Source organism: Scedosporium apiospermum (genome assembly GCF_000732125.1).
Source record: "Scedosporium apiospermum strain IHEM 14462 chromosome Unknown SEQ_SAPIO_0090, whole genome shotgun sequence".
Classification (NCBI taxonomy): domain Eukaryota; kingdom Fungi; phylum Ascomycota; class Sordariomycetes; order Microascales; family Microascaceae; genus Scedosporium; species Scedosporium apiospermum.
Genome location: NW_015971791.1, coordinates 485826 through 499944, shown reverse-complemented (window position 1 = coordinate 499944; position 14119 = coordinate 485826). Strand labels below are relative to the sequence as shown.

Here is a 14119-nt window from a genome sequence, read left to right as displayed (position 1 = left end):
CTAAGTTCCTCTTATTGTTCTTCAGAAACTTACCACCACCTCGAGAGCTCCCGCTACTGCTAGACAGCTCAACATCCTGGTGCTGGTCTCAGCCAACCCTCGAAAACAACCAACCCAATTCTCCCATAAACCAGCTCAGACCTCGTTGCGGATGGAAGAGACAAGTTCACCACTGCTCCTCCATCAAACCCCCACGCACACCTATCATCACTCTTGGAATCTGTGGCTCTTCACGAATTTTCCAATATAAATCCCGGCCCCTTCTCGAAAACTGAACAAAAAAGAAGAGAAACAACGAAAAAAAGATAAAAAGGAACGAAAAAAAAAAAAAAAAAAAAGACGGGCAGAAAAAGAAGAAGGAAAAAAAACTGGCAACCTCGAACCTACCACATCTGGTCTTACCTCACGCCTTACACTAGACCTTGTTCTGTTCCCGTTACGGAGGCTTCCGTGAACTATTACTTCACTGGGTCTAGTACAATTGCACCGATTTGCTAAGGTCAGCCCAGAACCGAAGCTCCCCCGAGGGGTTCCAAAGCACAGTCCATGTCAAGTACATCCACGCTAACGAGTAGCCGGTACAGTGCCCCAGTTCTATTCTACTCCCCCCACTATTACCCTTGGGCTTTCCCCTTATCCCATTCGAAAAAAACCCCTTCAACTGCCCCTCCACTGAGTGGCTCCTGCACCTGTAATTTTTTTTCCCCTGCACCAGCTCCCAGCTTCCGCAGGTTGCAGAGACCCCTTCTTCCACCTATCATCGGAGAACTGCTTCTTGAACAATTCGTTTCTCGAATCGCCTTCTCGAGCTGGAATAAGGTCCTTCTCGACCCTCGTCTTCCTTTGATTCCTCCAAACTTACCAAACTCCAACGGTATCAAGGGCGCAACCATGGAGCTTAATAACTCTTGACCAAGCTCACCCTGCACGAGATCCAGCCCTCATTCCCCTTCACTTCCTTTCCTTTTTTCACCTACTTTCTTGTTTTTCTTACCTTTCCCTCCCTTCTCTGCCAGTGCCCTGAGACCACTCGAGCCTTGACCGGACCGACCTGTCCGCCTGACAGATTTGCCACTTTCCAACCTCCATTGGGTGCGCAACCTTACATCAACCGGCTTCCCGGCGCTCAAGAACCGTTGACCTCGAGTGACTGCACGCCGAAACTCACCACCGTCATGGCTGCCGCAACGAGTAGTCGGGCCATGGAATCCCGAACGGGAAGATCAAAACAACGTATGCATTTTTTTCCCTAGCTTTCCTCAAAAAAAAGTGTGTCTGGTCCTTCTGATGACCAGACCGCTAGCCTCAGGCCGGGGTCTCACGTGCACCGAGATACCCGGCATGTATCCAATTCGCTTTCCTGAAGGGAAGAAAGACCCCATGAGCTGACATGCCTTCTTGCAGGATACAATGCGAAGGGAGAGCGACTTGTCGCTGGTGTTGTCCCGTTGACGGAGGACCGGAAGTACGTCCTTCTCATCCAGTCCACTAGGAGAAAAGGCTGGGTGCTCCCCAAGGGAGGATGGGAGTCTGACGAGGAGTGCACGGAGGCTGCTGAGCGAGAGGCCTGGGAGGAAGCGGGAATAATCATTCAGATCGACTATGATCTCGGTGACATCACCGAGTCTCGGCCCCCCAAACCCTCGAAGAGCAGCTCTAAGGACAACTCCAAGGCCCTCTACCGTTTCTACGAAGCTACCGTCGTGAGGGAGGAGACCGAATGGCCCGAGAAGCACAAGCGCGAGCGTCAATGGATGACGTTCAAGCAGGCCAAAGATGCCCTTTCCGCGAGGCCCGAGCTTCAGGAGGCTCTGGAGCGGTCAACCATGAAGAAGCACTGAGCGGCAACTCGGCGGCGAAAGAGCGCGGCTAGCTGGAACTCATGCCGCGAGTCCGGCTTCCCGTTGGGGCTCGAAACAACTCTTTATTTTCCGACGAGACACTGGAGGAACCATACACGCCTTCATTCACTTCTTTGAGATATCCTCTTTTTGTCCCTTTTTGCCCTTCTTCACCTATTATGCCCTTATACGACATATCCGCTCTCCCACACCGGATGTTGCGCCCCACCTCTTTTTCTTTCCTCCCTTGAATCCCATGGTTCCTTAAAGTCCCCCAACACTTTTATTCCTCGAGCCTTGATAGGAGCCCCCAGCCGCGGTCACGGTTGGTTTGGCGTGCTGCCAGGAGCAATCGATGACCCAATCTCCCTCGAACCTTTATCATCATGATGAAATTTCGAATAATTCCTACCGCTGCCGTACCTGATTCTCTCCTCAGTATGACCGTCGAGTTCACAGAGGAGACGAATTTTCCTCTCGAGATTCTTTTTTCTTTCGGATTAAGGCAAATTATGCGTTCCCAAAACATCACCAAGAGCGGCATATACATCTGCATTTTTATCCACGGCGTTGTTGGCAGTTTATGTTTTTGACATAGAGCTTTTTTTTTTCTTCTTCTTAGATGCCCCATCCCCGCGGCTTCTCCTCCCGGCCAGCAGGGTCAACCGGAACGACGGTGGAGCAAGCAAAAAACGGAAGGAGGATATGGGACGAGAGCAGGGTCATATAGAGAGGAGGGGAAGGAAAAGAGTTCGAAGAACAACAAGGAAAATATTGAAGAAGAGACTCCCAGGAGGGCGGGACTTCGCCCCTGCCCCGTGATGTGTTTGATGGGACTATTCGAACGGATCACTGAAGCATGTCTGGGCAAATGTCTGCTGCGAAGGTTATGGTGCCATTTGCTGTTGTTTCACTCCCACACCTCGATCTAGCTCTCCAGAGCTGATGAGTGCCCGCATCAGTCGAGCGGCCTAGCACGGTGAACGGGTTGGCAGCATAGCGGACGCCAGTCTAGCATCAAGAGCCGTGGGTATAATTTTTTTTCTTTCGCCTTCTTTGTCCAGATACTGTCCTGCTTGCGCTATGTATGCTCCACCTCCTCCTTGATAGATGTTGACCTCCCGGTCTTTCGATGCATTCGGGAAACACACCCGACATGGGAGCGATGGGTTATCCCTTGCATGTTTCACCAATGTTTTCCTCAAGCATTATATTCAACAAATGATGAGATTGTATCGCATTTTCCCGTATTTAAACACATATACATATAGAAAGGGGAGGATATGAGAGACAGAAGAGTAGAGAGCCCCAGGGCGCAGCTGACTGGTAATACATTAATGTTGTACAAGATGCTGAGTTGAACAAGGTCACCCATTAGAGTTTCTAAAGAGGGATGGAATGGAGGGACACACGTCTCGCACGTACGTCATAAGCAGGACAAAGGGCAGTCCTTTACATACAGAGAGCTCCCAGCCGGATTTCATTGGTGAGATCTCACCTGCAAAGCTGTGTAACTCTAGATCTACGTGCAACCAGATTGATTACGAAAAGACAAGATGAAGTCAAAATTAAAATGTGTCATTGCAGCTGGCGGCGGACCGTTACATTTTCCACTAAAAATTTGGGTCTCCAAACTCCAAATGTAACACGTGATGGGCTGGAAACCCCACATCGATTCTACCAGGGAAATTCCGAGTTCGAGAGAGCTTGCGCATCGGCCTCTGCAAGCGACGACAACTCGTATCGAAGAGTGTCCATGATGAGGTTGAAAGGGCACTATTCATTTTGTGGACTAATACCAATTTCTGGATCTTGGTGTTCCTTTCTTTCTTGAGAACTAGGGTAAGTCCTGTATTCTTTTTCCCTACCCAAAGACGAATTGTCTTTCCTACCTCCCGCCTTACCCATGGGGTCCTATAATCATAGCTGACCAGCGCAATCGAGACAAAGCTCCCGCGAAGCTCTCTAAGCTTCTATAATCCCACAACCGACATCCTCTGCTGGTCCCCTCTTCGGCGCACACTTCTTCTTTTCGCCTAATGGCCAGCACTAGAAACCGAGACAACCAATAGACACTCCAACACACATCCGAATGACACGATGGAGAACCTAACGATATCCGATTCCGGACCCCGCGGCGGAGGAGGAGCTGCGCCTCCTCCGGCTGGAAGCGCGCCGGGTGGTCTCCAGGGCCCGCCGGTTCCTCAGCAGTTACCGCCTCAGATGTTTACGACTGCGGCGCAGCTTTTGGATCTCACAGATAGTAAGGCGAGGCAGCGCGGGGGTGGAGGGGGTTACTTCTTTCCAGCTAACTAATTTCTTCTTTTCCTTCCTGCAGAGAAGTTGATGGTTGCGCTACGTGATGGAAGGAAACTCATTGGCATACTGAGAAGCTGGGATCAATTCGGTGCGTTTGCTCAAGGGAACTGGAGACTTTGAATCATATCTCTCCGTTTGCAACGAGGGTTATAACCCCATTTTTTTTTCTAACATATGATATCCTTTTCTCGCTTAAAGCCAACCTCGTCCTCCAATCAACCATCGAACGCGTCTTCGTCCCACCCCCCCAAAAAGAAGACGGCACCATCGACACGACACAGCGCGGCCTCTACGCCGACATCCCGCGGGGCATCTTCCTCGTGCGCGGCGAAAATGTGCTCCTTTTAGGAGAAATCGACCTCGACAAGGACGACGAGCCGCCGGCGGGGTACGACGCGGCGGAGGCGGCGGTGGTGCAGAAGTTAGCAAGGGAGAGGAAGGAGGCGGAGAAGGCGAAGAGTAAGGCTAGGATTGGGAGGTTGAATGCTATTGGGTTTGAGGGGGAGCATATGGGGGACGTGCTGTTGTGAGAAGGGTCTTGGCTGTTAGGACGTTTTTAAAAGCTTCCGGGAGGAAGAGCATGGATCTTTTTTTAGAGAACGAGTTGGGGGGAAGGACTGGGATTGGGTCGTTCTCTGGGGCAGAATATTGTGAAATGCCCCTGATGGACTTGTTTTTATCTGATGAGGAAGAGCCTTACAAAAAGAGCACGTCATGTTATAGATCTTTAGATGTGTCTGGAGAACCCCTTGGTGGATGACCCGTTACGAGTAGCATCCCATGGTTATGGGAACTGACGCTAATAGTGTCTAGTTCGAGAAGTCACTCGGAGAGGATTGGCATGGTCCTTTTACAGTCACATAGATCAGAGATTGCCTCACCTCTTCCACGGGCTACAGATCTGACCAACCGAAGTTGAAATCTTGTTCCTCAGAAATGACACAAACGAAACACTATAGTAGTCTCGCCCTTTCGAAGATACGGAGCATATTACAGGCCCGAGTTTTCACAAAGTCGGCCTAAATCCTTCCGCAACAGCTTCCCAGTCCTCCGGAAAATGCGCACCCTCCTCCCCCTCCCAACCCCCAGCCATCATAGCAACCGCAATCAAAAAAGAACTCGAGCTAGGAAAATACGGCGTGGGCACCCTCGTCCCACCCAGAGGATACCCAGCATCATCAAAGGCAAAAGTCGGGTGCAAGAGGTACTCAACCGCATCAGCCACATTTCCCAACCTCAGGCTGTTCATGGCAAGCATAGGAAAATCCCAACCAAACGACTGATCTAGATCCCAAAATTCCTTGACGTGCTCAGCCGTACGATGCACGACCTCGAGGTCTAGTTCGGGGCCGGATAACGGCGGCGGGAGGAGGCCGTAGATGGCCGTCATGGCGGGGTGGTCCATGGTTGTTGCGTTGGAAACCCACATGTCGGGAACGCCTTCGTATACGGGGAACGTTCCATCGACGGTTGGAAGGGGCGCAAGGTTGTCGCGTACGTCGAGCCATTCCTGGGGTGTAGGAAGACCTTGGCGTTCTTTCCACAGGATGGCGATGTCGAAACCAAAGCGCCAGTAGGCGAGTTCGAAGGTAGGATTACGCGTGAGTCTGGGGTCCGTATTTTCGGAGGCGGGATACACGGGTGGACCTAGATCGTAGAATCCGGATTTCTCGTTCCACCAGGCGAAGGAGGCCATGAAGTCGGCGGTGTGGGAAAGTATCTCGTCCCATTTCTCCAGCACGGCGCCTTCCTCTTCTGAAGAAGAAACTGCTCGGCGGTGCTCAGTTTCGGCAAAGTACATGGGGTGAGGTTGTTGCCAGATGAGAAGCGAGTTGATCTCACCGGGAGCGTCGTTGAAGTCGGGGCCGGTCATCTTACCCCACCGGGCGCCTTTGTAGCCTTGGGTTGAGGCACGGTTGAGGGCGGCGGGGAGGAGGTCTGGGTAGACGTGGGAGAGGGAGCGGTTGAGGAGGGGCCAGTGGTTCCAGAGGGCGAAGGGGAGGGCGTGCCAGAGGTACATTTCCATCTTGCTATTATTAGGATATGAAGTGATTTCGTTGACGGACATGTAGAGGGATGAAGACTTACATGGAACTTGCCATACCAGCCGTTGTTGACGAGACCTGGAGAGACATGTCAGTTGCGAGCCACGCAATAGATCTCCTGTTGCGGCTTTGGAGAGCTCATTCTTTGTGTTCTTACCAGACTCTATCGGCGAGTTAGTACTCAATATATCTCGATATATGGATGAACGAAAGAATGAGAGCATCCCTACCTTGGGGAGGTAAATCCGACGCCGAGTTCACGGCAACCAAATACTGCGACAACACAACCCTCCTCTGCACCTCCCTCGCATCCTCCGCCCCCGTCGCCGTCAAATCCACAAAAGTGCCCTTCTCCCAAAAATCCCCCCACCATCTCTCCGCCGCCTCCGTAATCTCTTCCACCGACGCCGCCTTTCCGCAAACCTTCCTTTCCGCAAACGTAGCCGTCAGTCTCAAGGTCTCCCCCCAGCCCCGAAGTAAATACGTGTGCGTGCGCTCATACAGTGGACCAGAGACCGTAGCATCCCCTTCCCAGCGCAGAAAAACACTATAAGCCGTCTCGTCGAGGACATGCCGTACCTCGGCGCTCTGGTCGCCGATGTTGCGGAGAGTGACGTTGTGGAGCTCGCTCTGATTGTACACGCCCACAAAAGGTGCGTTGAACTTTTCGTTCACAGGGTATGGGAAGTCGAGGGAGAGTTGGAGGGCTCCCGTTGCGAGGAGGGGAGAGTCGACGGTGATGGCAACGGTGTCGGAATATGGGTCTGCGACTGTTTGGACCGTTACGGGGGTGTCTTTATATTCGAAGGACGAGGTGATGAGGCCGGTCCAGAGGTCGAGCGTTTGGGTCTTTGATGTGAGATCGTCCTCGGAAATGTCATCTGCGAATGAGAAGCCGAGGGTTCCTAGGTTGAGGCGGTGGGGGTTCTCGCGGAGCCAGTTGGAGAGATCGGGTTGGTCTTCGTTAGGCTGGTTGTAGAAGACTGGTCTTCCGTGGGTATCCCACTCGACGCCCTTGAACTCTGTAAATCCCGCATGAGTTTTTCATGTCAGTACGACCGGCTCTCGTACCTCCGAGTGGCAATTGGTGTTTAGAGCTCACCCTCTGGCGACGTCTGGTTCTCCGTCTCTGGGAGCGCAAACTTGTGCCATCCCCACGTCGACATGGTCGCGAACGGCTTAAAGGTCTGTAAGCCCGTCACATCGACGCCAAAGGCAAAGTTGCCATTTCCAACCTGCAATGGTGTTTCCTCTGAACTTCTCGTTCGTTTGGGATTGAATGCGCGAACGACTTTCTGCCTGTCGATGACCGCCGCAGAAGAGACGGCCAGGACAGCTACACAAACGAGCACGAGACCCTTCATAGCTTCGTTCCAATCTCACGCCAGACGCACCTCTCTCACGCAAATTGAGGTAACTTTGACCTCAGGACATCTTCAATTGAGAAGAAAGCGGGTTAGCGGAGCATTTACATAGTGCACCTCCCGTCATGTCTTCTCCAATTCCACGGCTAAGCTCAAGTTCCCACGCTCCACAGCCCGCATCCTGTAATATGTTCTCCCGTGAATAATTTCCTCGAGGATGAGGAAGTCCAATCCCGCATTTCCAGTGCGGAGAAAGTTGGAGCATGTATAAAGACCCGGGTACCCGCCACATCAACGACATCGTCCGTGTGGTTGCTGTATTTACCCGAATGAGCCTGCGCAGAAGAGCGGCCTTTTCTATTCTCTCTGCAGCCATGTTCTATTAAGAACCCCTCCTATCCAGACATAAACCTTCGCCTGGTTATTAGAGCTCGTGGTGTACACGGGTTCGGACATGTTAAGCTGAGGTCTTGGGATGGCGTGTAATGCGTAGTTTCAGCGCCGATTCGGCGATTGAGTAGAATAATATAGGTTTCGTCTTTTCCTACATCAAATTGAACTCGGAGAAGTAAATAAAGGAGGATGCAGTAGAGTGAACGAGAAGAATAAATAAATAAATAAAACTAAAGGAAGATGAAAAACCAAAAAGCTCGCTCGGGGTTCGCTCCCAGGATCGAACTCCTGGTTGCTTGCCGCGAGCTACGAAAATTGCAATTTTCTAACCTTCTGAGCGCTCCATTGACCACTTGGCCATTGGTCGCAGTGTCATCACTGCTTGAGCTGCTCGGTTGGAAGTTCTCTTCGGGATCTCATATATAAAGCTATTGCGGAGGTGTTCCCTATGAATCGTGGCAAGGAAGGCGCTGAGCGGAGCTCCTTCCTTCAAGGCCGGGATCACTGAGTTCGGATGAAATTATTCGCGGGTCTANAATAAAAAATAAAAAATAAAAAATAAAAAATAAAAAAGGAAAAAGGAAAAAGAATTGCAAAAAGCTCGCTCGCGCTCGCCCTCGGGATCGAATCACTGAGAGCTTGTCGCGTAGCTACGAAAATTGCAATTTTCTAACCTTCTGAGCGCTCCATTGACCACTTGGCCATTGGTCGCAGTGTCATCACTGCTTGAGCTGCTCGGTTGGAAGTTCTCTTCGGGATCTCATATATAAAGCTATTGCGGAGGTGTTCCCTATGAATCGTGGCAAGGAAGGCGCTGAGCGGAGCTCCTTCCTTCAAGGCCGGGATCACTGAGTTCGGATGAAATTATTCGCGGGTCTACCGGACATGGGCGCATACGATATTGGGAGAGTCGAGCTAAGATTCAATGTAATAGTACAATTCCGCTTGTCTCCGTGATGGACCTCCCTATATCCCTATATTCTCATATATCTTCTTCTTCTCATCGTATCATATGCAGTTCTAGCTTTTGGTTGTTGACCTCCCTCTATCCATGGGTATCGATACAGTTTTAAGTGTTTGCACACCCTTGGTGGTCGTCTACCACGACAGCCAGCGGCGGCGGTTCCTGGCTTTGTTGCCGGAATTCAAGCAGCATTTGCATCCTTTTTTCTTATTCCTGGGAGCCCCGCTGGTTCCTGAGCTTCTCCTCAAACTTGGCAAATTCATGCATGGAAATCTCCTCCTCGGGGTCGAGGATCTGATGTACACCCTTGACCTCCTCAATCTGCGACAGGTTAGTATGTATTGATTCACGCACACAACCCACAAAGGGAAGGTCAAAACTCACATAATGCATAAGCATGCCCTCAATTCCGTTCTTGAGCGTAACAGTACTCGAGTCGCACGTCCGACAAGCCCCACGCAGCTTCAAAGAGACATACCCGTCCTCGAACCCACGATACTCGATATCGCCACCATCCTCCTGGATCGCCGGCCTTATCCTAGTGTCCAAGAGCTCCTTAATCATCCCCACGACCTCGCTGTCGTTCTCGTCATAGGCGAGGCTATCCTCCTCGGCGGCGCTAGCACCATCCTTGCCCTCTACGGTGTTGACGAGAGTCTGTCCGGACGTCACGGCCTCGGTGATGAGCGCAAACACCTCCGGTCGGATATGCGCCCAGTTCGCGTCGGGGTCCTTCGTGATCGTGATGAAGTCGGTGCCGTAGAAGACCGACGTCACACCCTCGACGTTCATCAGGTTCGCGGCCAGCGGCGAGGGGTAGGGAGGGGAGATGGTACTCCGGGGGTTGAGGTACTCGATGTACGGGACGTTGATGGACTCGGGGATCACGCGGTGGTTGGGGACGAACTTGACGGCGTCGGCGTTGGGGGTCGGCTCGGTTTGGATGAAGATTGTGCGGGCGCCCTGGGGACGAAGGAGTGCGCCCGCGAGCGCGGGAGTCGTGGCTCGGGATGATAACCTTGGCCTTGTCGTCGCCGATAGGATGGGGGCCGCGGGTCTCGTCCGAGTGTGAAGCTGTCGGGCGACGTTGCGGGAGGTTGTGGTCGCATTCTTGGGTATCTGGACGAATTGCTTTGTCCTGGCCAGCAGGCCCAGAGCGGATCTGGGGTTTGTTCGCGAGGCCATGATTCTTAATGACGATTTCTGGCAGGTTTGAATTGCGTGGCAAGTATCAATTGATGGTGTTTAGGAGTAGCAAGGGAGAGATGTTTATGTGGTTATCTTGGTTATAAGGCCATGCCGAAGATTGATCCTTGCTCTGGCGACAGTATCTCCGAGGAAGTGTTGTTGCAATCCGGGAGGAATTCCGTCCGCCTTTCCAAAAGGTGCGCCCGGAAGTTCTTATTTGATAGGCCGACTTGGACCGAAGTGCTGGGAAATATTATTAGTAATTGAGAGGCGTTGAATGGAAAAAATATTTTATGACGCAACCCAGAAGTAATACAAACGAGTTGTACTTCGTACTTTGTACTTTAGAGACAAATCCCACCCTTCATTGGTCTGTGCTTCGGTACATGTTGACTTGCTTTTTATCTTTGCCATCTTCCTGCAAACAGAATCTCCCACTTTCACAGAGCCAATCAGCTTCATCCTTCCGGAGCTTTGATTTGGGGTCTTTTCAGGGACAAAAAAGCTTCGCATGTGAAGTTCTGCAAGAGAAAAACCACCAAGCTTTGCTCCTTCTCCCGATCACAACAGACAACACAACACATCCTCATTCTCTTCCTTGATTCTACCTACACCTTCACATCCCCAGAAATAATATTCAGAACCCCTTCAACTTTTGCTAGGCTTATCATTGCTATATTCACAGTTGTAGCTCTCACAATCACCAATCGAAATGCCAAACCCGGCAGATCCTGAGACACGACCTGAGGAGGGCAAGGCGAACATGGGCGAAACATCACCAGATTCAAACGCGCCGGCCATCCCTACGAACTCAAAAAAACGAAGTTCTACGGAGCCCGCCTCAACAGCGAACGCATCTAGATCTGGAGTCTGCGGAATCTGCAACGTCAATGTCGGAAAATACAAATGTCCTAGGTGTCGCATGCCATAGTGAGTGCCCCTCCCCATTCTCTTCCCCGTCTTGCTGGGCACCTACGCCTGAGAATTACCCATTTCCACACGCGGCTCCGTTTACGAAGCTCAATCTCCATTTCAAATGTTCTAATCATTGCGCACTTTTGACGCGCCGCTATCTAGTTGTTCAGTAGCATGCAACAAAACACACCGAGAAAACCACCCTCCCGACCCCGAACCACCCCAAGCACTGCCCTTAGACCCAACGCCCAAAAACGCCGAGAAACCAAAAATCGACCCGTCTAACCCCTTCGGCGTCCTCGAATCTTCCGAAAAATTACAAATGCTATTTAAAAAATATCCTCATCTCCCCGACCAACTGCTTCAGATCCACGCTGCCACGCAACCACCGTCGCAACCCACCACCCAACCGCCGGCCTTCTTGGGCGGAAGACCGTCCGAGAGTCGTCGCCTTGAAAAGGAAATCTGGAGTCGAGCCACGGGTATACGGAGAGGTAAAGAAGCCCTTCATCGCGCGAGGGAAGCCGCTGGGGAGGAAGGCGAAGCCGTACGCGAGTATCAGGAGCTCGTGCTCCATCTTCTCTCGAACAGAGAAGAGGGTGAGGGCGCGGTGCAGAAGAGGTTGGCGGATCAGGATAACGAGCTGCTCAGAAATTTTGTGGCTGCCGAGACTCGTCGGTCCAAGGATTAAAGGGGAAACTTGGTTTTCGAGGGAAGGTTTTAACCGTTGTTGTGATGGTAATGTTTTGTCAAATTTGACCGTGGGAATAAATGCGACCGCCTCTCCCCCCTAGTGGTGCTCTTTGAGGTGTGTTGATAACCTCCTAAAGGGCCACAGAGACTTGATCCTTGGCGACCTGGGCGATTCGGGCACCTCGAGGGCTTGGCGCGAGGCGGCGCGGCTGCCCTCGTTCGTGTCATCACTGGCCTCTTCAAATGAAGCTCCAGAACTATCGTGTGAGGACCTCCTGCCAAGGCCAAACCTCCGCAGCAGCCGACTCGACCTTCGCTTCTTGCTGTCATCTTCGTCGCCATGGGTCCAGTCGGCATGGTGGTCTCTCCAAATATAGGGAACTGAGGGATCCCCCGATGCTCCCTTAGAACTGGCTCCCGCCCGTGGGGCCTTCCCGGTCGGCTTGTCCCGCGTCTCGCCCATATCACCTGTGCTCATACGTCGCGCGGACGTCCCCATTTCATGGGTGGACATGGGTTTTGACGGTGACTCTATCATCGTTCGCCTGTTTAGCTTCTTGGCCTCGGCCGCAGCGGTGCCGGATTCGAGGATGGTAGGTTCTTGGATTCCATCCCAGACGCCTTGAGAAGCTCTGATTGGAGAACGACGCTTCTGTGTGGTGGGGGAGGCCATCGACGCATCGGGTTCTCCGAAGAACTGCATAGACCCACGGCGTGGCCTCTGCCGGGGTACGACTCGGTCATCTGCCATCATGCTGCTTGGGGGGGCGGCAGTGGTGCCGAACTGGGCAGGAGAATGTCTTTGCTGAGGAATGTAACGTGCATCGTGGGAGACACGCCTCAAGGTGGGGGAGGGACCCGTGACTTTTGTCGTTGGCGCCGACTTAAGGCTGGCCACATTGACGGAAGCACGGCGGGAAGGCGGGAAGGCTGAAGCAGGTGGTGCCTCGACGCCAGAGGCTCTATTCGCAGTGCTAGGGGGCGGCACCAAAGAGGGCGACTTGACGTCGGCAGATTCGGAGCGAAGGGGGCATACCGTGTCGATTCTAAGCTCGGGCACGCTCGCCGCCTTCTTGGAACGGTCGGGTTGTTTCCAGGTAAAATTGTCAAACTGCGCCTTTCTCGCCCTCGACGATCTGAACCCCAACGGCTGCTCGAGGGATTCTCTCTCGGTTGATCCTTCGGAAGAAGGTTCCGTAGGAGTAGCAGATTCTTCGTATTCTTCATCGGATTCGGGAAGGTCCGGGAGGTGTCGGGGGTACTCCGCCGCGATGCCCCTGATCCTGTGCCGTACCTCTGCGGCTTCTCGCTCGGCCACGACGCCTAGGAGGCGTTGGTAGAGATCCTCCGGGTCGAAGGGGCGTCGGCTGTTCGATTGGAGGGCTTGGAGATGTTGTTGTTTGGTGGATTTGGGGCCGTAGGGGTGGAGGCCGAGGAAGGGGGCGAAGTTTCCTTGGGAGGTCATGATGGATCCCAGTTACGGGTGTAGATAATGTGGGGGGTGGATTATCTGTCGAGATGAGGAGATATATTTTCTATGATTTTGAGAAGAAAAGGGAAGGGTTGAATGGGAGTGGAAAGGTGGGAGGGAATATAAGCACTCTTCCGATTTGTATTTATCAGCCCTCTCACTATCTCTCGCTATCTACATACCCGCCAAGGCTGAACTCCAAGTAAGAGGCGAGTCCGATCCAAACGTGTAAAAGGATCCGCCTCTTTCCTCGATCTTACGCCAACCGTCTCTCCACAAGAGTCAAAAAGCGTCATGAATGGTCTGTGACCCCTTTCCCATCAATGGCCGTCCCCTAAAAAAGTCCCCATCCTACTACGTCTATCTCCAGGAGGGAACCGATCTGCGGGTGGGTAAGAGAAGGAGAAAAAAAATCGTATGCTTTTTACTCACTCCACGGGGAACTTAGCCCCACAGCACGCTCTAGTACCGTCAAGGGCAACGAGAGAGATCCTTCTCCCCAGAATGTTGGCGTACATGGCGTTCCGCGCATGTTTTTGGTTGGGCCGGCGCCGAAGGCTATTTGGTTAGCGTGGGAGGAGAGTTTTTGGGGGATTTTCGTTGGACGGGGGAGACATGGTGTTGGGATTTAAGGTTGAGCCCTTTGTGCGTGATGGCGAGATGGCAAAAGTTTCTGTTGTGCGGATGATTGCGTGCTCTGCGCATGTATCTTTGGTGTGCAAATGTCGATCTTGGAGTTTCTGAGAGGTTCAGATTGTACGAATCGAAGTTGCTAGACAAAAACTGAGAATGGCCCATTGGAGATTGAAGTTGAGAACGGGATTGACAAGTCCATGTTGGAATTTACTTGGCGTCCGGGGGGGACTCGCGCATCTTCCCACCCGAAGACTGCTGCCTCCCCCGGCACCGACGGCAGCGAACGGGCT

At 52.4% G+C, this 14119-nt stretch overlaps 5 protein-coding genes and 1 pseudogene across 5 annotated transcripts; 3 read left to right on the top strand and 3 right to left on the bottom strand.

Annotated features, from left to right (window-relative positions):
- Positions 1 to 1175: 1175 nt before the first annotated feature.
- On the top strand, positions 1176 to 1841 carry SAPIO_CDS4008 (uncharacterized protein; the record flags this gene model as incomplete). Its single annotated transcript, XM_016786668.1, has 2 exons — positions 1176 to 1233; positions 1405 to 1841. The coding sequence occupies 2 exons, from the start codon at positions 1176 to 1178 to the stop codon at positions 1839 to 1841; spliced, it is 495 nt and encodes a 164-aa protein (XP_016643644.1).
- Positions 1842 to 3941: 2100 nt separating this feature from the next.
- Positions 3942 to 4690, top strand: SAPIO_CDS4007 (uncharacterized protein; the record flags this gene model as incomplete). Its single annotated transcript, XM_016786667.1, has 3 exons — positions 3942 to 4104; positions 4180 to 4248; positions 4359 to 4690. The coding sequence occupies 3 exons, from the start codon at positions 3942 to 3944 to the stop codon at positions 4688 to 4690; spliced, it is 564 nt and encodes a 187-aa protein (XP_016643643.1).
- A 476-nt stretch (positions 4691 to 5166) lies between these two features.
- Positions 5167 to 7569, bottom strand: SAPIO_CDS4006 (Uncharacterized protein; the record flags this gene model as incomplete). Its single annotated transcript, XM_016786666.1, has 5 exons — positions 5167 to 6186; positions 6249 to 6283; positions 6363 to 6368; positions 6436 to 7227; positions 7308 to 7569. The coding sequence occupies 5 exons, from the start codon at positions 7567 to 7569 to the stop codon at positions 5167 to 5169; spliced, it is 2115 nt and encodes a 704-aa protein (XP_016643642.1).
- Positions 7570 to 9133: 1564 nt separating this feature from the next.
- On the bottom strand, positions 9134 to 10111 carry SAPIO_CDS4005 (NFU1 iron-sulfur cluster scaffold-like protein, mitochondrial; the record flags this gene model as incomplete). Its single annotated transcript, XM_016786665.1, has 2 exons — positions 9134 to 9247; positions 9311 to 10111. 2 exons carry the CDS (start codon positions 10109 to 10111, stop codon positions 9134 to 9136), a joined length of 915 nt encoding a protein of 304 aa, XP_016643641.1.
- A 715-nt stretch (positions 10112 to 10826) lies between these two features.
- On the top strand, positions 10827 to 11720 carry SAPIO_CDS4004 (uncharacterized protein; the record flags this gene model as incomplete). The annotated part of the gene is made up of 2 exons (XM_016786664.1): positions 10827 to 11044; positions 11192 to 11720. 2 exons carry the CDS (start codon positions 10827 to 10829, stop codon positions 11718 to 11720), a joined length of 747 nt encoding a protein of 248 aa, XP_016643640.1.
- Positions 11721 to 11819: 99 nt separating this feature from the next.
- Positions 11820 to 13187, bottom strand: SAPIO_CDS4003 (annotated as a pseudogene; the record flags this gene model as incomplete).
- Between the last annotated feature and the right edge of the window lie 932 nt (positions 13188 to 14119).